At 37.6% G+C, this 27,715-nt stretch overlaps 1 protein-coding gene across 1 annotated transcript in view; it reads left to right on the top strand.

Moving 5' to 3' along the window:
- The first annotated feature begins 4,592 nt into the window (after nucleotides 1-4,592).
- st8sia1 (ST8 alpha-N-acetyl-neuraminide alpha-2,8-sialyltransferase 1) overlaps nucleotides 4,593-27,715 on the top strand; it is a 48,595-nt gene continuing 25,472 nt past the window's right edge. Inside the window, exons 1-3 of the mRNA XM_088923800.1 lie at nucleotides 4,593-5,365; nucleotides 9,942-10,086; nucleotides 23,340-23,449. Of these exons, the coding sequence (XP_088779926.1) occupies nucleotides 5,184-5,365; nucleotides 9,942-10,086; nucleotides 23,340-23,449 (437 nt within the window). The 5' untranslated portion in view covers nucleotides 4,593-5,183. The remainder of the gene's footprint in view (nucleotides 5,366-9,941; nucleotides 10,087-23,339; nucleotides 23,450-27,715) is intronic.

The raw sequence follows: 27,715 nt of genomic DNA, 5'->3' as shown, positions 1-27,715 counted from the left end.
GGAGCGAAATTTTGGCTTAACCTGCTTGGCTGAGGGCTGACCTCAGGGCCATGGGACATGGAGGCCAGGACCCCTATGCAGGGTGACCAAGGGGTAGCTGCAGAGGTGGAGGTGGGATGCAAGAGACATGCACGAGAGAAAGATAGGGATCTCATAGGTATTTATAGCATTTGGGAGAGGAATGGATGTCAGGAGTGATTGCAAATTAACGACAGCTGAGTCTGATTGAACTTGGTTGTTGTCATCCCTCCCAAACTTTCGTTATAAATTCCATTACAAAATGCTGTGCAGATAGTGCTCTTTAGGTGTGGCTGTGAAATAGACTAGAAATAGTGCCCCATGAAAGGCAGATGGACATACTTCTCTGCAATGGCTACTACTGTGGCATAACTGGTTTATAATGTATTTACTTGTGTCCTTCCTTTTGACCCAACCAGCAAAGCTGAGAGGAAGATGTTAATACCCAGGCATAACAGGTAACCAAAATCGACCACACAGGCTATTGCAGCCATGTCCTTTGGAGAGAATGTGCCATCCCTGCTGGTAGCAGATATAACCTGGAAGATGGCAGTTCTAAATTACAGGGCTTTGACTTGAGTTGTGGTGTGGAGGGTGTGATGGGCCATCTTTGAAAGGGTGAAGAAGGGTTTTCTACTGATCAGCTATTGTCTTACAGCCAGGTAAACCCTGGGAAGTTACTGTAGTTGTCTACCCACTATACTCTGTCTGCCTCACTGCATGCATGAGGTCAGGTTAATAGTTAAAAATCAGACAGGAATCTTTGCACCTGGCAGTGACATGAAACAAAAAACATTCTGGCTCTGAAGCTAAATTTCAAATCTACAGTATGTATACAGATTTAACAGACAGCAATGTGAACATTGATTAATTGACTGTGATTTTGCATCATATTATCACAATACAAGAGAGTTTTAGGCCCTGTCAGCCCAAATATATCCCTTTCATATTGTGCAGTATTGAAGTCACTACAGACAGAAACATGCACATGTGTCATTGAGGTGAACACTACACAAAGCTAAACTAAAAAAAGAAACCTAAGCAGAGATTCACTGAATCAGATATTAACTCTGCTGGTCACACCCGAGCTAGATGTGGACCCAGTGTATGAGGCCATTGATTAATTATCAAGTGGACAGGCTACAAAACCAACCACTGCACATCATCTTCCCACAAGAATTTCATACTGACAATAATTGCTTTTTACAATTTTACAGTTCTAGAAAATTACTGTATACAGTATGTTGTTATTTTTCACGTGTTGCTTCCGTGACAACATGAAAGCAACTGTTCAGTTAAAAAAAATGAAAAAGTGATGAGAAATGCACTGAAAAAAGATTAAATACTTGACTCTGTGCTCTTTTATTCAACTCATATAGCTTTTTGTGGTTGTTAGAAGCTCATTGGTTTTCAGGTGACAATTTTATCTATTTCTTGACACAATATGCCATTTCCCTACTTTGTTTCTTTTATTCTGCTAAAGTCCATCCTAACCTTTAAGAAATTCTGGCAAAATACAAAGCTATGCCTAAAGTTGAAATTCCTTGTTATAGTAGAAATGAACCTATTTAAACACTGATGCACAGCTTGTGTGCTTGCATCTTTTAGAATGTCAGTTGCATGTGAGTCTCTGGGTTGGACAGTCTTCTAGGATGTGCTGCATAGTTTACCCCATCCCAAAGGCACAAAGATGGTTTGCACTAATTTCCCATCTGTAGAGGCTGGTAACACATGGACCATGACCAGTTCTTAAGCAGTTCAGAATGGACCACTCTTTTCTTGGGAGGTGAAAGGTGGGAATTGTTGGGTAGAGCTTGTGATGAGAAGCTTGTTTATTAAGTCCAGTGCTTCCCACTCTTGTGTCCAGATAGAGTCTGTGTTGAAGTCTTTGCTGGGGAAGTTTTTCACAGATTGACTTTCTTGAAGGCAAACATATCTTTGGAGGGTTAACTAGCATTCTGTTCCTTTTAGAGCATTTTCTGGGTTATTGTGAGTCATCGAACGTGTGGATGTTTGCTGGGACTGGAAACCAGAGGAGATTGGGCTGTAGTATAGACTCCCAGTGATGATGTACATAGTGGCATTTAGCTTGATGTCTACTCTGTGAGTATGTGATGATCTTGACCAGACAGAGGCTTAGTATTCAGCTGCAGTGAATGCTGTGCTGAGGTCCCATGAGTGATAGTGGCAGCGCCCCATGTTGTATCAGTGAGTTTGGATATCAGATTGCTCTTTGATTTGACCTTGGCAGCAGTTGTATTTAAGTGTTCCTAGAAGGTCAGTGTCCTGTCCAGAGTCACTCCAAGGTATGTTGGAGTAGGATTTCTGATTGTTCATCTGAACGTTGAGCTCTTTTGTAGCTTTTGCTTTTACAGTACTTACAGGTGAAACAGATTGGATACTGTTTTGGGGGGGCTTGGTTTGAGTCCTCAGATGTTGCTGTACTGATCAGGATTTGAAATGTCCTCATAAAGAACCTGGTCCATAATGTCAAACTTGGGGGCTTGTGTTGCCAGACAGACATCATCAACTTAAACTTTCAGGATGTGTGTTTCTTTGGGATGTCATACTGTACATATATCGATGAAACAAGGTGGAAGCCAATACTGGTGCGGGATCAAATCAGCCTGGTGCACACTTCTTCAACAACTTGAGTTATGTACTGCAGAATGAGGCACTCAAGGTTTTCGTAGGGCACTGACAGGAGGAAGACTGGGTCGCAGCTGACTGGAAATCTGGGGACACTTCCAGGTTAAGGTATAGAAATGACATTTGCTCTACACTATATCTTTGGGATGGTGTTGGAGTTCATGATCAGTGTGTAGAACTGGGTCAACAAAGTGAGAGCTTATGAACTGTGGCATGCTGTTGTCATATCCTGCTGTCTTGCTGCACTTCAGGTTCTGCAGAACCTTCTGTAGTTCTGTCACTTAAAAGAGGCAGTGCTTTGGTTCCCTCTGTGGGTGTGATGGTTCAGGCTTAATTCCCATCTGTCCTGTTTTTTTGGTGTTTATGTTCAGGAGTGCCTTGGTTTATAACAAGAAGATTGTTTTGGACGAGTGGCTTTTGAGCAGCACCTGCTGGCGTGTTAGTCTCCAGCACTTTCTGCTGGAGCATGTGAAGTTAAGCTCCACTTAAGCTCCACTTAGCCTGGTGTACTGCATTTAGAAACTCAATAAGATGATCTGCTATCTTTGGGTCTCCCGATGCTTTGTATGCCTTTAGAAGGGCTGCACTCTCTACATCTAGGCATGGGATAAAAATGGGTTGGTAGAACATGTGAAGTTGTAGACAGTACCACAGAGGCTGCTGTATGCTATATCCACAGTGATATTTTGTAGTAGAATTATTATAAATGCTGTGCTCCAGGGGTTCACTGTACTTGCTCCAGTCTGATCTTCTTAGGTTCCACCTCATCTTTTTAGGACTGTTGACTATTGTGGTACTGTACATAGGCCTGCGTAGATGAGTAGAGGGGACGTGCTGGCTGTATGGGAAATCATCTAGGGCAAGGCTCTGTATAGGAAAGGGTATTCCATTTAGAGAGATCCTCCACCACAGGTCAGAGGAGTGGTCCCTGCTCCATCTGTTTAGAAATTCTATAGTAGGGTTATATGGCACAAATCTGGTGTATGAAGCACTTTGCCACATTCTGCTGTGCAGCCACTGAGTTCAAAGTCTTGATGTTGCAAATACACCAATGCCAGTTTATCATTTTCATTTCAGTCACTGGACATATGCGTCTGGTTTGCTTACATTGTAGATACAGTATGCCCATTTTTAATCACAATCATTAACTTGCCAATAGGTGGTGAATTATATACTCTAGGGGCCAAAATACATAAAACATCTAGCTATTAATTTGTATTTATATTTTGCTATTCATCAAAGGATCACAAAGTGATTATATATAAATCATATATAGCGGACCCACATCATCTGTGCTGAAGTGCAGTATCCACCTGGGTGATGAATGGTATCCATTTTGCACCAGCAGCCTCCCTACACTGCACACCAGGTAGTGAAGTGGGGTCTTGCTTCATGAATTGAATTGAGAGGAAACATTATACAGTATGTGCCAATTTGTGCAAATCCAGAATGGAACATGGCCACACTGTTATCCATGTGTTACCCATGATCTTCAGAACAGCGACATAGTATCTTTAATAAACAAGTATTCACACGGCAACTCCTATACAGATAAAAGAAACATGAATTATTTTAGAAATTCATGACTTTTGAATAGCAATATGTTCATATACCAAATAGGCTCCCTATTCTTTTGTCCAAAAAGGACAAAATATTGTAATAATCTACAATGACTTTGTCAAGAAAGATAAGTACAGAAAACTGTTTTTTGTCAGCTATCTTTGTCTACCAAAAATTACCTACAATTATAATTCAGATTCTTTCAGGAAAGCAGCCTGTGCCAGTCTTTATATAATCTATTTAAGACGTCCTAGGCTTCCTTTACGTTTGTCTTCCACGTAGGATGGAGAGTCCAGCTGAGGGCAGCACTCGCCTATGGACACACCTCCACAGACGAATGAGTGACAGGCAGTGTGAGCTGCGGTTGCTGCACTAAAGACAGGAGCAGAAGAGACTGTGCTTTGTTCTGAGGAAGGCAAGGATTCTCCATCTAGCTTTGCAGTTTATTTGGGTGGTTCATGTATTTAGCAGAAAACAGAAGTTCAAAGAACGCGAGTATGCTGGATACGCAGAGGTGGAAAAATACAACTGGGATACCAACGCGATGAAATTGCTGAGCTTGGAGCACATTTTTTTAAGAACTCTTGAAGCAAGGGAAGACTGCAGTGGTTTTGTAAGGGATGCAATCATCGTCTGGGGCGCAGAAAGAGAGCAATGAATCTGACAAAGCTGAAAAATATATATTTCTGCACTGACTTTAGTAGAAACCCATCCAACGTGAGGATATAGAATTTTAAATGTTCTAAGCAAAACAACACATGAGAAAAAAGGAAGAATTTGATGTTTCCATTTCGTAACGAAAATATAATCTTTATCCCCCTCGTACCATCAGTTTTGAAGAAAAAACAAGACATGAAGTATTTATTTTTTAAACGGAGGTAGTAATCCGCAGCGATTTTGCTAGTAATCTGCAAATTCGTTTGAATGGATATTCTGTAACTGTGTATATACTGGTAATGATGTTTTTAAAATGCCCCAGAACCAAGTTGTCCGTTTGGGCTGCTCTGTGCGTTTTTGTGCTGTGTTGGCTGTACATTTTCCCAGTATACAGGCTCCCAAGCGACAAGGAGATTGTGAATGAAGTCTTGCGGCAGGGAAAAGCATGGAACAAAAATTTCACGGGCATCTCAATGTTCAGGTACATTTTTTCCAAACAAGAATTTAAGTGGTAGAATATCTGTTTGAATTGATATAGTACATAAAGAGAGATGTGTCTTGCTCTTGTTACTATGTAACAATTGGCCAGTTCTTAACTGAAAGATGCTTTTTTTCTCGGCCGTAGCAGCATCCAGTGAAAAAACAAAGGCAAATCTCAGTAGTTTGTGGTATTATTTGCAGTTTGACGCACCGCATGCTTATTAATGATAAAATAAATGCATACAGTCGTATTTAAAGCTGGCGTAAGGTATAATTATAATTAGTTCATTTAATTTTCATCTATTTTTCCTCAGTACGTGGCTCTACTCTACTTGAATTTAATGTATGTTAATATTGAGAAAATTACGTTTAGATTCATTCCTTTAGCACATCAAATACTGTAGTACGAAATCATTTGTGTAAATACGCATAATATGAAAAAAATAATCGTGCAAATATGCTTAAAATACTCTTTGCTAACAAATCCCCCCTATATGGTAACAAAAGTTTTATTGTGCAACGCCAAGCGATAACTAATTTGGTGAACTGCCAGTAATTCACTGCTGCAGAGCGCAAGGTCGTCGATGAAACTAAAGTAGTCTGATAGTTGATTCAGCTTTTGAAGCCTGTTATTCGTCTTTCATTTTTTTGTGTAATGATATTGACGCCGAGGCCATTAAATGTAATCTACTATTAGTAACGTCGGATTTTGATACTGGAGTAAGTAGTAAACTATCATATCACAGATAATTTGCATGTACGTGAACATACTGCTGTATATTGCAGTTTGTGGTCAGTACTACTAGTGAGATCATGCTCTAATCGAAGCTTAGTTATTTCACATAAGAATATTCACACAAGTGCAAAATTTATAACTGAACCATCAGCATTACCGTAAAGGATTTGTAGTACAGTAATAAACAGTTCGCTTTTGTTGAGATTATAATTTTAAGACTGCCGCCTAATTTCTGTTTCTAAGTAACCCGAGGAACTATTACAATTACCCAGCGAATTGTATTCCAAGATACAAAAGAATGCGCATTGCGATGGTAGATTACTCCTCTACGTCTGAAGCAAAAGTGCTTGCAGAAGACTGACTTTATTTTTGTAAAATATAACGTCTATATCTCTTTGCACAATTCAAACCATACCTTACATGAAGCAAACACCTACTAAATAAAAGTTTTATTACATGTATTAATTTAGATTAGAAAACATGATCTTGAAATGTTTTTGTTTTAATATTAACGTGTTGGTGTTCTGTCACCATCTTCATAGGATGTTTTCTGCTTATTATTCCCCATGATGAATCATTTAAACATTGCTTAAAACTGCTAGGATTTAGGAATTGAGTTACACAAAGCAGGAGGTTTAGGCATCGTGGTGTACACTCTGTGAAAGACCCTCCTCAATTTATGGACCTGACCACATTTTTTACTTTTGATCATTTCTTTAGGCTGCTGATTGTCATGTTATCTTTAGCTGAAAACTGCACATTTTACATCCTAATGTTGCTTTAATGTTATTTAAAAACTCATAAAAGAAAAGTGATGGGTTCAGATTGGATAGTGACCATTTTTCATTTCTGAGAGCACTTCACCTTGTTAAGAGAGGAATGCTCTGAGAAGTGCTACATTTGAAGTTAACTTGTGGGAATTTGATGCAGTGTTACTGTTTATTTGCTTAGATTCCTACCAAAGCAAGATCCATTAGCCACATTTGTTTTTTATTTTGTATGGTCCTGACATTTATCATACGGTCTGGCAGAAATCCTTCCATTTTCTAACTGCTTTGTCCAATATGGGGTCATGGGAGAGCTGGAGTCTCTCCCAACAAGCAAAGGGCACAAGGCCAGATACACCCTGAATGGGATGACAGTCTATTGCATCGCACACATGGACGCAGACATGCACACACACCAGGATTGTTTTCCAGAAGCCAATTAATCTACCAGTACTGTATGTCTTTGGTCTGTGGGAGGAAATGGAAACACACAGAGGAAACCCACATGAACACAGGGAGAACATACAAACTCCATGCAGGGCATACAGGTCTGGAACTGAACCTAGGGCCCAAGCACTGTGAGGCAGCATTGCTAACCACTGTGTCCCTGTGCCACCTGCCAGAAATACAGTTATTATTATCCAATTTCTAAATATTTCTTTTTTCATTTTACAATTTTGCTCCTTTTTTGTCATCCTCATGCATAATTATCACCCAGGAGTACATGTAATGATGTCACATTAACAAACCCAAATCTAAATAACCCAATTACTGTTTTACAGGTAGTTTTAAAAGCATTTGTAAATATAGAGAGTAGTTAATCTCCACATAGATTTGGTCACAGTGTTTTCTGTGTCACTTAAAAAACCTATAATCAAGGATGTACAAATTGCTTATTAAATACCTAGTGAGAAGTACCATAAAAATAAAGTTATAAAATCATTACATGAAACTGACAAAACAATAAGCTGACAAAACAGTAAACGTTTTAAAGCCATATTGTGCAGAGTTGCTTAGCCATAGAAGAATAAGTACAAACTGACCTTTTTTTAGAAAGTGAAGTTAAGTTTCTGAGGAAAAGTTATTTTCTATTTGGTAAAAATACAAGGAAGAAGAGGTGGTGTAAAGTGGAAATTATGGAATTTCAGTTGAGAAACCTTGTCTGGCAAAGCACATTGCTGATATATATTCTGATATCATTCTCTAGTGGAGCTTTTTACAGAACAAAAACAGTCTTAAAATCCAGTTCATATTCTAAATTAAATATTCTAAAAGTAATATTCTAAATTGATTATTTAGAAACGTTATTTGATTATATGAATTTTAACAGTTCACTTTAGTCCCACAATGAAATGATAGGCTTACACCATCGTTGTTTTACAGAATGTGAACTTTCCAAACTTCTGAAATACATTATTAATTCATAACTGAGAGGGGTAGTTACAGTACTGTATGTCATTTACAAATTACTGAATGAGAACATCTAAAAGATAGGGTAAAAATGCTGATAACACAATTTAAGAACTACATGTAAACAAGTTATATTCCTGTGGAGTAGAACCTGGGTAAGCTGTGGGTAGTCATCTGTGAATTTGCAAGCAGCATAAGACAGTTATCTATTAGGACTGATAGGAAAATTGGAGATGACATACTCTAAAGCATGCAGTGGCTGTCAGCTTCTAGTAATGCCTACCACACCACACCAAAGAGGAAATAGATCTGGTGCAGCTGTCACTGACATGACTGCAGGTTCACAGGGGTCACTGGTATGCTGCCAGTTTCAAACACATGCAACCCTGGCAGTACGCTTTGCACGCTTTGGCTTTGGCAGTCCCTGTGAACTCTGCCCTTACAGGTGCAGCCTAACTTGTGTTCTAAGCAGTTACCTTTAACAGTTGTGCTTCTTAGGAGCCTATATTTCAGCTCTCGATTAAGAACAGATTATCATATTTATATGACCATACTCCTATTGCAGTAATTTCCAATTAGCATCTGAGCTGAGTAGATGAATAGCTACTTTAGATTTGTTCTCTAAAATGTCTTTGAGGCTTTCTACTTCCTACTGGATTTGAGTGCAGTATGTAAAAGAGAGCAAATTCCTGTTAGATAATTCCTAATTCTTAGTCTATCACATTATCAAATTGTGATAAAAGTTCTTTGTATAAAACATTGATCTGTCAAAACTAAAATCTTTGTTACAGACTATCATTAATGTATTCAAAACCCTTCCAAATATATGCAGTGGTTTCCCATATATGGCATTTATTTTTATATTTGCTCAAAGGCAGAGTCCTCATATGTTTTTCTTCTTTCCTGCTGAAGATGCAACCATAATATAAGAACCAACTTTTTTCCACTGTTCAGGGTTTGTCAAAGGCCTTTCACCTAGTATGTCATCATTTCCATCTGATAGTGTAAGCAAAGACAATTAAGGCTTTGCATTTCTATTTTTTCCTATATATAACAACAACATTGCTGCTGATAATGTTATCCCTGTTAATGTGATGGCAACTTTCCTATTTAAGATTAATGCTGTCAAGACAAGATAAAACTATGTCAACCTCTCAATAACTCCATATTATTTTTTTTAAATTGGATACATTGATTACAAAAGACCTTCTCATCTTTCTTTTTACACATTAAATTAAAAAAATAATAATGAATCATCTACCATGAAGTAGTCCAATTGTGGCTTGTAGCATACACTATAGCAACATACTGTAGTAACACAGCTCTTGTTAGTGCAGATTAGGTACAAACTTGAAATGAATAAAAGCAAAGGACAAACTGTGAACAAAATGGATGTTCCCATTCAGAACTTCTTGTATCCTTGTACACAGTCTTTGTAAGTTATTTCTGTTTTTTGGTAGATAATTATTTTTAAATAGCTAATTCAAATGCAGTCTGAAAAGGAAGCAAGATCATAAAAAGCATGTGAAATAGTAAATGAAAGGGAAGCAAAAAGGAAAAGTTGTATGTGCTTTCAGTTGTCTAAGCATATCAATATTGTATGACCACTGATAACTGCTTTCTCTTGGACATTTACTGAGAAGTTTTGGTTTATTTCCTTTTAGGAAGCTTCTTAGAGACTGCTGTGATCCACGTAACCTGTTTTCAGTGACAAAGCAAAATGCTCCCCCTGGGAAGATCCTCTGGTATGATGGCGAGTTTTACTACTCGCACACAGTCAACAACGATTCCTACTCTCTCTTCATTGAGGTATGACAGCACCTGTTGTAATAAATCACATTTCTGGACTTTGTATGTTACAGTATATACTTTGAATGACACCTGTTAATTGTCATTAATGTATGATGCTTTCAGATGTGTAAGATAGAAAGTTAGTTTCTGAATTTTCACTCTCTTTGAAAGCAGTGTTTGTGCACATCTTGTCCTTTACATTACAACATGAAATCTCCATACCAGACAGAAGTAGTTTCTCCATAATTTACAACACCACACAAAAATTTAGTAGATAAAGCTTTAATAATCAAAAGTTCAAAGAATAAATTTTAAAGGGTAAGAAGGGTAAAAGGGTAACAAGGTTTAAACACAACACCTTGTGTTGTATTACAAGAAGCAAGGTAGCTTTTCCACCAGGTAGAGTTCATCGTAGAGACGTGCAAACATTTAACCTTTCAGTTAAATCTAATATGAATATTTAGTTCATATTCATACAGGAAATTGTGACAAGACCTGGAACAGGCAAAGATCATGCTCATTAAAATATCTGATAAAATGTTCTCTTTGTTCAGAAAAAGAGAAAAGAAGAATTACATTTATGCAGTTTGTGACTATTGAAATTAAGAGATATGATTTCGTGAATCTTCCGGCTGAATGTTAAATCTTAATTAACTGAGTAATTATGATGCCAAAACACAATTTACAATGCTGAAGAGATACCTTGGTATAAATTAAAATCTTAAGGCTGGAGGGACCAGACTTGCTTTTACAATGTTGCCAAGATACTGGAGTGTCAGTGCTAAACCAAAAAGACAATGAACAGAAAAACAAGGTGAAATAAAATTGAAAACGTTGTTTACTATGGTAGCATGAAAAAATAATATATTTCAATACCAAGGTTTCTAAGGTGTTTGGTCAATGGCAGCACTAGAGGTATGCCAGCTTTCTCCACTGCAAAATGTAATGGCAGTAATGCAGTCTTAGACCAATACAGTTTATACCCTGATAGAGTACTGAAGTCATAAAACATTTAACAGAGCTTGACAAGTGCCTTAAGAAATATCAAACTGGAAAGAAGACTTGCCTGCAAACAGCACTGGTTTGGAATATACAATGTTAAATGTATTAATGAAACCTGGTGTGAACCCTACATAATACAGAAATCACTATGAATAATTAATTAATTGCTTACACTTATATAGCGCTTTTCTGGACACTCCACTCAAAGTGCTTTACAAGTAATGGGGATCCCCTCCACCGCCACCAATGTGCAGCACCCACCTGGATGATGCGACGGCAGCCATAGTGCGCCAGAACGCTCACCACGCATCAGCTATCAGTGGGGAGGAGAGCAGAGTAATGAAGCCAATTCATAGATGGGGATTATTAGGAGGCCATGATTGACAAAGGCCAATGGGAAATTTGGCCAGGACGCCGGGGTTACACCCCTACTAATAATCCCGCTTAACTCAATCAGACGCCTTCTCTGCATCTATTGATAGAATGGTATTGGGGGGATACAATATATGTAGTTTTGTGTGTAATGTTGATGAGACAGCAAATATCATCATGTTAGAGGTTATTTATTAAAGCGTTTCTGGTCATAGTGAGCTGGATTATAACTGAGTTATATAGATTTCAACCAGTGAAACAGCACTTCAGAATACAGTTTGACATCTGAGCAAATCTGTGTGATGAGACAAAAGCTGTGTTCCATCTTTATCTTATTTCAATCTCAGATATAATGGCAGTATTAACATCCTTCTAAAAACAACCCTTTCTCAGTGGCAGTATATCAAGCAAAAGAGGACCTACAGCTAAAAAATCGAGATAGGATTCAGGAGGGATACCATCAATTCCAAGTGATTTACCCTTTGTTATGTTCTGAACTGCCTGCTTCAGTTTAAACAGGAATGTAGGGTTCATCAGTACAGTTGCCTCTGTGTGAGAAAAATTGAAGAGTTTGAAGAGCTTTCATACACTTTCCTTGATCAAACCAATAATTTATACTAAAAAAGTGATGTTTAAGGTTTATATGATCTTACATGATCTGGGAGTAGTACCCCCTTAGTCATCTAATTGCGAAAAAGTATTAACTGATGTGGAGTCTCAAAGATAGTAAATGGCTATGTCAACTACCAGACCTGCATATGAGAAAAACTGCATGATGTCAAGGCAGTAAATGTATTCTTTTCGAAGAAGGTTAATTTCTAGGGCAGTGGTGTCAGAAAAGGTGAGTTGTTAAGTTTGAAACAATTTGGTTGCAGAAATTTTCATAAAATAAAATTTTATGAATAATAAAAAGCAGTTGCTTGGGTTATCTTCAGTTTTCTTCAAAAGCATCCCATAAAAAAGAATATAAACTTCTAAAATTGAGCTTGAATTTTTGTCTGAAACATTTCATTTGATAGTATTATAACATCAAGGGGTGAATGTAAAAATGTAAAAGAACCTGTAGAAACTGACATGGTATTTTGTTTGAGACAAGGACAGTGTTTTTCTATTCTGTACTATAGAAGAAGAGCTTGGGTCCAAATAACAATCAGTTACAAAGTATTATTTATGTCTTGGAAAAAACTAAATAATTTTTACTTTTTAAATGCTAAAATGTTGCCTCCCACACCCATCAGAATACATAATACCCAACAAAATGAATTGGAGATTCAAAGCCAACTTACAATCCAGTCAAAAAACATCAGAAAAAAAACAGTTCATCCCAAATAGACTATGAAAAAAAAGTCACTTATAAAAATGTTAATGTGCCTAAATTAAGAACCACTAAAAAAAGAAAAAAAAACTGCAGTTAAAACCAAATTAAGAACATGCCCTTAAAGAAAAAAAATACAATCTAAACAATAACAGATTTAAAGGTTTAAATACCACCCTTTTGAGGGTGGAAAAGATCTATGTAAAATAAAATCAATAAATCTCAGTTCCTGATAATGGCAGTAGCACACAAACTATGAGCCCAAATCTCAGTCAAAGACAGAATTAAAACAAGAAAAATGGTCTGGAGTCTGCAGTGAGTCTCATCTCACACAGTCCCCATGAAGCAGACAATGTTCACCAATGTGGAAGACATCAGTAGAATGCCGCAGTAAAGACAACACAGCAGCCTCCCTCAGTGATCTGCTGCATGGGTGCCTGTGTGCTGGGCTGCTGCTGACCTGTAACTGGACAGCTACTGACTGAGCCAAGCAAAAAGGGAAGGACTGACGCTCTTTAAAAGAGTTGTCTAATTTATATACCAGAAAATTTGAAGAATAAAGACACAGGACTTGCTCATTCTGCTTCACCTCTGTGCTTTCAGGATTTGCCATCTTCACTCTGGGAGTATTCAATATTTTTTGTGCCAAAAATCCAAACTTGGTTGAAAACGTAACCCCTGAAACGTAATTCAAAATGGAAACATTTGAATTTGAAAATGTTTTTTGAAACTCATTTGAAAAATGAGTTGAATAAGTGTACAGTACACACCTTTTAGTAATAGCAATTCTGAATTAGTTCTGGTGTAATTAATAACCTTCCAAATCTGGTGTAAACAATAGCCTTCCAAATCCAAAACAAGCTAATTGACATCCACCTGTGTTCAAGTGTCGTGATTCTGATGATTTCAGAATAAAAAATCTGTTCCTGTAGGTTTCCTCTGCTGGGTAGTGCATCTCAAAGCAAAGAGTAAACTTCTCTAGTAGTAAGTAAAGTGCTACAGTCTCGGCATTACAGTGCCTTGATCTTCTTTTTTGTACTTGTACACATTGGGAAGATGCTCTCTGCGTATAATCTGTTTTATTTCTTATAGCCTGTCTTCTAATCTTTTTGTTTTGAAATATTTAACTATATATTATATTCAGAATGAAATGAAGAAAAAAATGCTACTGCCATTTTTCTTTGCGTATCTTTGTTAATGTATTTTTTGTCAGAAGGTACGTTATGACATAGCATTAAAAGCCCTTTATATAAGAAAAGAACTGCATACAGTCATCCCTCTATTTACAAAAACTCATATACCGAAAACTGTCCATAAGTGGAAAATTCATAAATTGACAACATATTTCCCATAGGATCCCGTGTTAAACTTGGATATGACCTCCCCAGAACATAAACAAACAGTACATTAAAATTGTACACCTGCCAAAAATGTCAAGCACTGGTTTTTAAGTCTCAAATTAATTCATTAACATATAAAAACCTAAACAACATATGCAAAGCACTAAACAAGCAGTGAAATCATATTAACCAATCAGGGTTGTGTATCACAAAACAAGATTACAAAGTTAGCTGAATAACTTTAGTAAACATGTTGACAAAAGTCTGGATTTTCTGTTTCATGAAGCAAGATTGAATTGTATTTGGTTAAGTAATTTCCATTTCCAGTTCAATCTTAGCTTGACTTTACCAATCTTGGTAAAGAGATCGTCTCACTGACCAATCTGTTCCCCGCAAAAAAATGTCTCCACCTTTCTTAAGGGATCCATTTGACATTGAAGCAACTCTCAGGAGAAGCTTTACGGATGAATATTGACAGACGTTTTAACTGTTTAAAAATTACTTTTAGTATAACTGCATAGACTTGTTACATGAATAAATAAATTATTTATTTAGGATTGTTACGTTCCACATCCCTCCTCTAGAGGGTGCTCCTACCCCTTTCTGTTATGATTAGTTTATATTATTTCCTGGTGCGTCTCGTCTGGTTTTTGGTTAAAAGCTTAGCGTCTCTGCAGTTGCGGGATCAGTAGTGGAAGATGGATGCCACAAGGCTTGCCTATTTTCCGGGTAGCCCAAAGGCAGGCCTTATTTCCCGGAGTCCTGACCACCTGGGTCCAGGATTCAGAGCGCCTGGTCCCGTTATGTTTTTAGTTCCTGTTCCTGTGCTGGCTCCGTCCTGGTTCCCGTTTTTAACTGTTTGTCTTAGACGGATCTCCCGGCTCTTGGATTATGGACTGCGCCCGACTTCCCTTTTTAGACTTCCTTGGACTTGGTTGCTTCCACATTTCCCCCGAGCACTTGATCACTACAGTCCGCCCCCTGTCTTGTCCACCCATCCTAACCCTGTTGTACTTTCCTCAGTTGTCATTCTCCAGTCATTTCCGGATAATACCGTCTGCATAGGGTCTTTAATAACGCACTCCATGGGAGTCAGAACCGGCTCCCGTGACAATGATTTACACATTTTGACTTGTGCTACATTTTTCAGGAATATATTCCTCATGTAAATCAAGAATTATCTGTACTTTGTCACGACAGTTTCCTAAAGAGACTATAGGCAATAGTGTCACAGCAACATTTGGAACATTCTGTGGAAATGCACAGAATTGCAACAATGTGGCATGCCTTTGTTAATTTCCATTTTCAAGAAGCTCTCCACATTGTCATTCCTAGAATTAAATTGCTTTTGAGCTATTTCTCGTTATCTGCAGCTTAACTACATCTTGCCCATACTTTCACAAGACTGCCTGACTTCATGTGTGTTAATTACTGGTTATGGGAACATGTGAAGAATCAGGTATATCACGATTGTATGGCTTCTATGGCCATGCTTGCCATTTCACATACCATTAGCTTCAATTCCTAGAGACATGCTTAAACAGCAGTCTCCTGCATCATGATGTTTTGAATCAGCTTTTGATCCAGGATAGGATACATATGAACCAGTGAGGTTTTCTATAATTTGACATTACCTGATTGTGTTTTCCTCTCACATTTCACAAGGTTACATACTTTCATTGGAGGTGATTGTAAGACTGTAGCAACACTATTGAATACAGTGTAGTTTATTTTTCAGCACTGACATAACAGCCTTGTTCATACCGTCCTTCGGATGAGGTATGCAGAATATCACTCTGTGAGGTATCCGTCCTTCAGATGAGACGTAAAACTGAGGTGCTGACTCTCTGTGGTCATTAAAAATCCCAGAGTGTTTCTCGAAAAGAGTAGGGGTGTAACCGTGGCGTCCTGGCCAAATTTCCCATTGGCCCTTACCAATCATGGCCTCCTAATAAACCCCATCTATGAACTGGCTTCTTTACTCTGCTCTCCTCCCCACTGATAGCTGACGTGTGGTGAGCGTTCTGGCGCACTATGGCTGCCGTCGCATCATCCAGGTGGATGCTGCACATTGGTGGTGGTGGAGGGGAGTCCCCATTACCGTTAAAGCGCTTTGAGTGGAGTGTCCAGAAAAGCGCTATATAAATGTAAGCAATTATTATTATTATTATACGCCACCAGGAAAAGCAAGAGTCTCACAGAGTGATATTCTGCAACAATAAACTAATCTGGGCTTCAGCATTTTTTTGCTACTTTTTTATATAGACAGATTTTTTTGAAAATAATTATATAAACAAAAGCTGTAAGAAAATGTTTTCTCAGCATAGATGGGGTACACATTATTCATGGAACATTCAGTATGTTACCAAATACTGTAGTTCAGTAAAGAGTTGACACAGCATTAAGCATAACTTTTGGGACAATAATTTATGTCTACCTGAAAAAATATGCTGTGGTTGAAGAAATCTTATGTTCAATGAACACAGGACCAGATTTTTTAACATTAAACCCTAACTTTCACTGGAATGACTTTTAAAATGTTCTATTACATTATAACAACTGGCATAAAAGGATGTCATTCTGACTTAAGGAACCACAGGCCCAGAGAAATTAACGTGATGGTGTGTTATAAATGGTTCTAAGAAGAAGAGACAAGTTTAATTTATATTCAGTAAAGACTAATAATAGAGAAAGGTTTTGCTTTAGTACAGTGGTTCTCAAACTTTTTGGACCAAGTACCACCCCTAATCCAACCAAAGCATCCAAGTACCACCTACAAGTCATCATCTCATAGGAACCCCAGAAATTCTCAATGACCAACATGAGCGCGTGTGCACACACACTCACACATACATATAATAAATATTATCATAATAAACATTATTTCATATAGCGCCTTTAAAAGTGGCTTCTCAAAGTGTTTTACAGAAAAAAAACAATAACAACAACTAATAAAAAAGCACCATTTCAGTGAGAGGGGTGAGCCTGTTTAGTCGAGCAAAGCAGATGTGAATTAATTTTTCGAGCCTTGATACAATTCACAACAGAGTCTAACAGATTTGAAATCCTCAGGCATTTTCTTGACGGCAAAGGTCTCGCGGTGGATGTTGCAATGCGTCCATTAATTTCTGGAGCAACCTCTCTAACACGTGCGACTACACAGCTGTGTCGGCTTGTCATCGCTCTGGCACCGTCTGTACAAACTCTCACACATTTTATCCAGTCGATGCCATTCTCTTCGATCAATTCATTCAGAAGCTGAAATATGTGCTCTCCTGTAGTTCCTGTTGGTAGCGGCTTACAGAACAGAAAGTCCTCATGGGACGTACCCTCAGACTCGTATCTAACGGAAACGAACAAATTGGCCAAATCGACTACAGACTCATCTAATTACAGTGAAAAACATCTGCTCATCTTAACGCGCTCTATCAGCGTACTTTTGATATAATCCTTCATTTCAATAATTCTGTATTCTGTATCGAGTGACTGTGTCTTTCGGAGGGGCAGCAGGTCGAGCTGTTTAGCAGCTTTTTCTCCACACATAATACGTGTCAGCTCTTTTGCCAACGGTAAATACGGTTCTTCAAAAATAGTGTGGCTTACCTGCTTTAGCAATCCGCAAGCTTGCATTTTTCCGCGTTTCCGTTTTTATTTCCATATTTATTTAAAGTTTTTATTTCATGCGCATGGGAGCGAAACACAGAGACACTCGTGTATTTTTCTCAAATTAACTTAGAACAGTTCTTAAATATTTTTCTGTTATCTATCACGCTTTCCTGTGCTCACAAGATTACTGGCGTTCGTAGCACGTATTTCTATGCATTCCTGTGTTTACAACTTGGCATTGTTCCAAAATCACGCACATTCTCCTTCCTCCCTATTTGCTGGAGATACAGTAGCTTTTTTAAAATACAATTGGTCACTTGCATCCGTAGCACGCGTTCCTATAGAGTGGTATAGAATTACAGAGTATCTCTTGTGTCCACTGAAGTATTAGCACGCACTGTATCGCAGTACGTAGGCTGCGTATTCGACACGTTTAAAGTACAAAATACAAAATATGAAAACCTGTCCCGATTTTTCAGCGCACATGACACAGTTCCAGGGTCATTTGGCGTACCACCTGGCGGCACTCAGCGTACCACTGCCGGTACGCGTACCACAGTTTGAGAACCACTGCTTTAGTAGATATCTCCTTAATTTAAAAGGAACAACTAAAATATACAGTATGTCAAAAATATTTCAATACTTTTTTCTAAAATTTAGGAGTTGGAGCTCTCAGGTGGAAGGTGTGTCTGCTGTTAGGTTGAGCTGAAGGGAATCCCATCGCATGTAAGCAAAACTGAGTGGACTAGTAAAATAGTAGCAGACCTGACTGCTTCTGTGTCAGTGGAACAGGTTTGGGCTATGGTTAAATGTCACTGGTGAAACAGAATCAGATGGGTAAGATTAGACTACAACTGATTAAAGTTACTACTGCTAGAGGTCAAACTACATGTTACATGTTAAAGATTGTGTTTATCAACAAGGGAGAGAAGAGAGCAGGCTGAGTTTTCTCCTGCCCAGAATGTGGATAGTTTCAGATATGGTTACATAACGCGGAGGGGGTTTGGTTTAACGGGACTTCCAGACTCCGTGGCAGACTGTGGAAGGGAGACTGCCCCCATGTGGCACAATTCTGCTGCATGTAAATGAGGCAGCTGCAAGGCATCCCTTGAGTGTCAGCCCAGTGGTTTGGCTGTTTGGGAACCCTACAGTTTCGACGATCTGAAGTAGCATAGAGCTAGAAGCCCAGCAGCACTTCTGGTGATCAGTTGCCTGGGAAGAAGAGATGCAGTTCAGCTAAAATGCCATAATATCGAATTCACATACCAAGAAACAAGGACTATCAGGCTGTGAGTGACAGGGGGAAAATTGCCATAGCACTCATGCTGATGACAAGCAAGGATTTCTAATACATGTAAATTAACTTAAGGAATGACTGTCAGTGTTTTCTGTTGATTACAAGGCTGGCTCAAACGCGGGGGACAACGAAATTTCTAGCAGAGATGAAAGTGCAGTTCTATGGGATTCTCTATTGAGTGCACTGCTCTGCCTTTTATACACTTTTTGGGTGATAGGAAAGTAAGAGTAGTTTCTGATGTTTTAAGGTTCTTAAATTCCTAGAAGTTTGAGACCATGTTGCGCCCATGGTAAAACATGTTTAGCATTGTAAACTACTATGTTTCATGTTGAGAATAAAACTATGTGGCATGGATGTGAATAGCCCCCTCCCTGCAAAGGAAAACTATTCAAGTATAGTGGACTCATATCTGTCAACATCTTGGTATAGCAGACAAGCGCTTACTATGATAAATTGCTTGGCTATGTGGGGCTTCAAGATTTTTAAAGTTGCAGTTTCAAAGAAATTAAAATTGAGCTCATTTAAAAAAAAAGTTTAATTTTTGCTGTCTTCAGAGGAAAACAATACAAAATAAATGATGTCATTGATGATGATGATGCAGTTAACCTCTTCTGGGAGTTGTAATGAAAGCTTTGATAGAATTAATGTTTTTTGCGTTGATAGATGACAGGAGAATGGCAACTCTAAGTCTTCATAGTTTTCAGAGAAATAAGTAAACTGCATGTCAAGCATAATTAATCTGTCAGACTATGGAATCTTTATAATAGTAGATTAATGGTTGATACAGATAAAAAGGGAGTGTTTCATGCTGAGAGTAACTTGGCAAACAAAACTGCATGCTACTAAAACCACTGCTCTGGTTTCATTACAGAAGAGGCTTGATAGTGTAAAACTATCAATGGATTATCGATGGATTACGGCCATCAGGACAAGGGCTTAATATTCCATCAACACTGTTCTGGATTTCTTACTGGAATTTAATACTGTCTTTCACAACCATAAGAGAATATATGAAACCATTTTCTGCAAGTCATCAGGAAAGTCCTGGATTATGTAATTGTTTATTCACTAGTGATTGAGTACATGAGTACATCATTACCAAACTTCAATAACTTCTCTTTAAGACTAAGAATAAGAATACATTGTTAAGACATTTAACAAAATACTAATTAAATCTTTTGAACTGTATGGAATTCTGGAAATATCAGAGGTTTTGTTTTATCATTAAAATTGAATAGCTTGAAAATAATTGAGGAAACAACTAAAAAGTCTAATAAAGATGAGATAAAGTTGGAATGAAAATACACACACCGGTGTCACTAGGCCCATGATGGAAAGCCCTGGTTTAGGTAAGCTGTAATGTTTCAGAGCTGCGAACTTCAAGTTCTAGGACTCAGCCCCCTTTAAAAGCTATGACCTAAACAGGTCAGTAGTCACAAAATACTTTTGTTTATTTCTCTACATTTGTAAAATGTAGCACTGTAATAAAACACAGTGGTTGATCAATCAGAAATTTCCATGGCCTTTCCATTGTTTTTGATAAAATAATGACATATGAAACAAGGCTTCAAAAGACTAAACTTTTTAAAAAGTACATGTACTGTATATTGCTATATAATACTCATACTCTAAAAATGTCACTTTTTTTTTCTTGTACCTAATTCACTCTTTGTTTTGTTTGTTGCATATGTAGTATAGTAGATATATGCCTTGGCCCATTTTGTCAAATGGCAGCCAGGTGTCTCAAGCACTGCTTCTGGAAAGTCCCAGTCACACAGCCTGACTATTACATGTATATCAATAGTTACTAAAGATTTGGAAGAATTTCCCTGTGATCAGTTAAGCAATTTAGAGATCACGGGGGACCACAAATCTACTCTTTCATCTTCAGGGATGAGAGTTTTCTTAATGAAACAGATGACTTGCTTAATTAATATATTAGAGGTTACAGGTCTTCAGAAACAGGTAATATATATATACTAAGATGGAATAGAATGGGGCTCTCCAGGAGAGCTCTGGGGTAGACCTTTACAAAATTAAAAAAGTTTAGAAATTATCTAGAGTAGGAGTAGGAGCCGAAAACCTGGTGTTTGAGTGTTGGGTTCCTGAGTTCCTGCTGGTTTAGATGCACCTGATTGATAGAAATACTAGGAACAAATGCTGCACTGGAGGACCATGGTTGCCTTCCTCTGCTGCATTGCCAGTTGGGATGAAGATTTTTGTCCTGTTTCTGCCTTGGGCAAGTTAATCTTTTGATAGAAATAACAACCTTTAAAATTTTGTGAGACCCATGTGAAACAGCACTTCAAACTCTTTGTAATGCTCGTAGCAGCATTAACTTATCTAATTGGTCATTAGACTTTTTGCTGTTTTATCAGTTGCAGTGTAAATGCAAACTCATTGCATTTACCATTCTCTTAAAATGTCCTTGTCATGAGGAGAGAAGCTTCAAATTGAAATGACTGTTTAGAAACCCCTTTAAGGGACTACTTTTACCCTTGTTGCTATGTGGACACATGGAATAAGAGTGGAGATTTAACAAGCTGCTTTTTAAAAACAGAATAAATATAATTTCTATTTCAGTAATTTAATTGGCTTTGCCATATTCTGTTCTTTGAAGAGAAACCTATGCATAGCTTTTGTCAAATTAAAAATGCTATACTTCATGCTGCTTTTATTTGTTCTGCTTCTTAAGTTAATTGTATTTTGAATAAAGTTTTTAAATTAAAGAGCTTAATTTGTAGAATGAAAATAGTAATTGTCTGTCAATATTAGGGGAAATTAACTGGATATTTTAAAATTGTCTCATAGATGATCTCAGTATACTGTATGGTGTGCTTCATTGGAATGTCTTGATAGGAAGCTGAGTCATTTAGATTCATTCACTAATTTCACAGGGCCTTACTAATGTGTACTCTGTAAAATGTAAAATGGTACACTAAATGCAGCAGTAAATGAACCATTTAAAAACTGATATCACATTTTATATTTTTGGACATGGAGTGAGCTGAGGCAAATGCACCCCCAGAATAGATAACGTCAGATTTGCAGTGATGTTGTGTTGCTACTAGAGATGTTCAGGTGAGCTTTAGTAAACACCACTTGTGGCAAGTTGCCATTTATTTATTAGCCATGAAAAAAATGACATCTTGTAGTTTGATGTAACACCTTTTTAAAGAGAAGCCTGTCTAGGATGTGCCTTTACCCCAGCCTGAGGAGGTAATAGCACTGCCCCTGCAGACAGTTTTGCTGTCTTAGGAGGATGCACCATAGTAAATGTCCATCCATCATTGTTCTAACTGCTTCTTGCTGGGGAGCAAGACCCTAACCAGGGAAGCACTGGGTGCAGGGCAGGATACACCCCAAATGGGAAGCCATTCCATCATGGGGCAGACAGACCCAAACACTAGACACTCACACACTCACAATCACACTAGGGCCAATTTTACCAGAAGCCAATTTGTCTACCAGTATGTTTTTGGATTATGGGAGGAAACTGGAGCAACCAGAGAAAAGCCATGTTAACACGGGGAGAACACATAAACTCCACACAGATAGTACCCCAGGTCAGCAATTGAACCCATGCAGCAATGCTAACCGCTGCGCAACCACACTACCCAACTTGGTAAGCCATGAGGGAATAAAAACACACATGTTCCTGTATCATGCTATAACACAGAAAGTTGGGGTTTTATGTGAAATAAATATGTCTGGCACACAAGATATGAAAATATTATAGAATAGGATCCCATGTTTGTTATGGTGTTAATTTATTTACAGACACAATTTTCATAACAAGTTGTGGATGGCGGGCATGGGAGTCTGGGATCTTGAAATGTTCTAAGGTCATAATTAAAAAAAGGTAAAATCGCAGGAATCGCAGGCCTAGGCCTACAAAATAACAAAGCCAGTAACTAATCTGTAATTACAAAATAGTAAATGACTTGAAAGGCACCTAGCATGACAGTTGTTTAGGATAGGCCTGCATCTTGTACTGTGTAAGTCACTTTTAAAGCTGGCCCCTTCACCTGATCCTGGATAATACCTCTGCACTCACAAAAATGGTGGCTTATGCATTTTATGCATTTACCCTGAAGTGCTCTTGCTCCCCCCAACTCACCTTACATGTGTTGAAATACTAAATAGCAACACAGCGTAAGACTGCTTGTAATAAAGTTGTCATATTTTATCTAGAATTTATCAATAAGTAAGGACAACTCTTCTTTTATTTCACCTGATATTCATCCGGATTTGGCCTCTATCTTCTACAAATGGAAAAGATGATGTTGTTTGTCAGTATGTAGCCTGTTTAATGACACTCCTTGCTTCGTGTTGCTAGGAAACCCCCTTTCAGCAGCCTCTGAAGAAGTGCTCTGTGGTTGGCAACGGTGGGATCCTGAAACACAGTGGCTGTGGAAAAGAAATCGATCGAGCAGACTTCGTTATGCGGTAACAAGGCCTTCCTGTTTATTTCTCATAACACTTTTATCATTTTATAGTTTGATTATTGTTCATTCAAACCAATACATTACTGCTGCTGAAAGATCTAACATTTACAAAAGATGGAATACAAATTTCAAGTAGTGTTTAAGGCTTGAATTTGTCCAACTGTCCGTTGGAGGATCTCTGCTGCTTATCACTAATGATAAAGTCAGCCATCAGAGAAAAGTGAGATTCACTCCAAAGATCACAAACATATAAAGTGTGTTTACAACATCACATTAAGGTTTTAATTTGTAATGGTTCTGCATAAAAGGGTGTGAAAGGCATTGATATCATATTGAAAGAGTGACATGTAACTGTGTGATTCTAATTAGTAATGCCTAAAACTACATTGACAACAGATAAATTGTAGTTATCAATTGGAAATACTAAAATATTCAGAAGAATGCCAATTTAAAATGTTAAAATGGTATCATTGCTATACAAAGAGGCTTGCACATAGAATAAGTCTATGCTATTAAAATAAGCTGGCTGGATGTTTTATGCCTCCAGGTCCAGACTTTTCAGGATTAAATACGGTTTTCTCTCAAACTATACTTTTGTTTTAAAAATAAATACTGTAGTTTTGATAAAACAGAAGCCTAACTGACCTACGTTCAGGACACTTATACTCAAGAGAGCTTTTAATCTCTCATTAGTTTTAGCATCCCTTCTATCAAGAAGCAACATTCATTTTAACACTGCAAATAATAAATCAAGCAATGTTTACAATAAGTGCTTAAAATTATAAATCTGTTATCCTGCACATTCATCTACCAGTATAGAAAAATGTATGTATGGGAATGATTTAAATAAATATACCAATTCAGTTCTATGGGTGAATTACTATGGATAGTTAGGATTTCTAGATAAGGGTGCATTCATATTAGACTAATTTTGCCCACCTAATATGAGCAATTCAGAAAAAATTCTGAATAGTGCAATTAAACACAGAGCCCTGTCTGTGCTTTTTCATTCAACATGGTCTACTATATGACCTGCTCCAGTTGGTGTATATTGAGGAGATTATCACTAAGAGCTCTAAGCTTTTAAATAAATATGTTTTTTTCTGTTTTATCAGTAGGCGTTTTTGTATTATAATGTGTGATAGTGTTTGAACTGTCTTTTTGTGCTTAATTATAATATTGATTTATTGTGACTTCAGAAATGTCAGCATTATTAGTAATAATGAACTTTATTAATTTTTGTTCTTTATTCAATTCAGACCATTCTAATTTGATGTAAGCAAAATTCAGCAATAAGAAATCCTATTTAATATAAATATTTACAATTTTAACATTTTTGTATAATACCCATAAATATTCTTCTAAATTGATAAATGCATTTTTGTTAAATGTCAAAATCCCTACATTATTAGTAGATGAGGCTTGTAAAAGGTGTTACTAAGCTGCTTTTGATAGTTTATTTCTAGTTACATGACAAAAACTAAATAGTGAGAGGTTCATAGGGCATATGCAGTATGAACTAATATACGCTTGATCGAGAAGCTGATTTGTTTTTTTAATTTGTTTTTCTGATTTAATAAAGTGAATATTTCTCAAAGGAACATATTGTCATCCTTATGCTGATCGAGTCAAAAAGCACTGTAAGCCATCATTTTAAGATGACTTAAAGTGTTTTATTCCAAAAATGGAAAAAAGCAATAATCTTCTTTAAGGTCATTCAAAAGTCATTTTTTTAGACATACTGACAAAACACACTTAATTCTCCACCTGGTGTGACTTGCATATTGAGTATAATGCCTGTACAGTAAACTTAAACTCTGCTGTTTATAAGTTAAAAGAAGAAAATGTGGATGAGTAAAAGTATATTATTTATAATGTCATGATGAGTTTGTTTTTTTAATTATAAATGCCTTTTATGAATAGTCTAATTAAAAACTTTCATTGTGAATATACAATCACCATAGGCATGAAAATTGAGAAAAAAGGGAGTTTTGTGAATATTGGTCTAAGTGGTCATTGGCAAATTTTCCTTATTCTTAATAAGGCTGTCTGAAGTTGTATTCTGTAGATCAGTGTTTTTTTGTGTGCTGTGCTCTCTGCGAATAATCTGAATGAGATCTTTGTGTTGCATCTTAAAAGACCAATTAAAGTACTGGCTCCACATTTTGAAAAACTTTCCATATTAATGAATAAAACATTTTGAAACCATACAGCACCTTCACTGAAGGAGTGATGTTCTTCTGAAATCTTACTTTTTTCCTAAGATGGTGTAGTGGAAACAGATCAAAATATTCTTTAAGCCTTTGTCTGCATGCCCAGTGAGAGTCTGATAGTCTTCTCATGAGGTGTTAGAAATTGGTTTATGCGAAAGACTCATACTGTCAAGCAAAGTTCTTACAAAATGTACTTGAGGGTTGAAAGGTGTTTCCCAAGTTGCCTGCACTCCTCCTTCTCTGTACAAGCGTTACCTAAGCATGTTTTGTTTCACCTTGTGTATAGCACATTGGCTCATTTAAAATAAACACATTGTGTCATTGTGTCATTCTGCCAAACACAAACGTAGAGGATACTGGCATACAGTATAAGAAGTAAAATGTGGTGATTATTTTTATTTTTAGAGACACCCCATGATGATATTGATGATTGTCCACTTAGCTTGCTTTGTACTGCAAGGTGAGGAAGAAGGTCAGCAGTTACAGAAGTGATTCCATATTCTTATACTGTCTGTTGGTGCCATACAGAGCTCGCAGCTTGCTGACACCACCCAGGAGGTTAAGCTGTACAACAGACTTTGGAAACCTTTACAGCCCATTGTCTTGTCTGTTCATTGCTGAATGGGAAGTCCTGGTCAGAGTCAGTTGATGACATAGGCCATTAATACTAGGATATAGGGCTCATCGTGTAAATAGTTCTCTAACAAATATATATTTTTCAAATGTATGTCCAAACCCAAGGTGGAATCATGTTTTTTGCGTCACAGCTCACAGCAGAAACTCCTGCTCTGTACTTGGAGAAGTGAGGATGAGCATACAAGCTCCTCTAACCTGTCAATGCCAGAGTTGTGTGCATGAGAGTTGGTGCCTATGGAATGAATTGCCTATGGAATGGACGGAGCGGTGGCTCTGTGGCTAAGGATCTGGGCCTGTGGCTGGAAGGTTGCCAGTTCAAATCCTGTGGCCGGCAGAGGAATCCTACTCCGTTGGGCCCCTGAACAAGGCCCTTAACCTCAGCTGCTCCAGGGGCTCCGTATAAATGGCTGACCCTGCGCTATGACCCCAAGCTTCTCTCCCTGTCTGTGTGTCTCATGGAGAGCAAGCTGGAGTATGCGAAAAGACAAATTCCTAATGCAAGAAATTGTATATGGCCAATAAAGTGATATTAATGTCTCATCTGCCACTGATGTCACTGTCAACTTGTGAAATCACTGGAGTCAATCGTTAGCCAAAAAGCACTAGACTGATAATCTGAGATCTGTCCTCTACAGAACTCTGCCAATTGTGTGTATCCACTTGGCCAGTCCTAGTCACAGGTATGATATGATTCAACTTGTGAGCTCAATATGTACTTCGAGCAAGTATCATCATTCTAGCAGCTACATTACTCATCAACCCTTGAAGCATTTCACATTTTAGAATACTTCTACTTCTGCATCTATATTTCCTGGAAGTATGGCACCTTAGAGGAAAGGGCAGTAGAAAGCAATTTTAGAATGGAAAATAAACAATTGAATTGGATCCATTGGATTTCCTTCAGATTTTTACCATTTTATGCTACTCAATATTCTTAGTCTACTCTTGGAAACAAAGATAATTGCACTTCCAAACAAGAGAAGGCATTTGGGCCATCTGGTCAACTGTAGCTAATTGATCTGAGTATCTCATCCATCTGTTCCTTGACAAAAGCAATGGTATTAGACAATATCAGAAGTGACAAAAAGATTGGTCCAGAACCCCACAGCCCTCTGTGTAATACCAACATAAGTAGGTTTTCAAATTAAAATATAAGTGACACTCATTAACAGCCTCATCTTGCATCTAATGATCTCTTTTCAGTCAGCAGCAGTACTGAAACTGCCCTTGTTAAGGCACTTAATGTTTTTCCTTTGTCTTCTGAGTTATTCTTCTTCTTTTGTACATCAGTACAAAATTTATTTATCGGGGTATCAAGGAATCAAACATGAAGAATCATCTGGAGATTTCTGGTTATTCCCTTTTAGGGAAGCCTATTTTAAGGACTGCAGTAGGTATGGCTCCTATTTGGCTACCAG

This window comes from Atractosteus spatula, chromosome 8 (genome assembly GCF_055471065.1).
Source record: "Atractosteus spatula isolate fAtrSpa1 chromosome 8, fAtrSpa1.hap1, whole genome shotgun sequence".
NCBI lineage: Eukaryota > Metazoa > Chordata > Actinopteri > Semionotiformes > Lepisosteidae > Atractosteus > Atractosteus spatula.
Note: the sequence above shows the minus strand (reverse complement) of the source record. Positions and strands in the feature narration are given on the sequence as shown.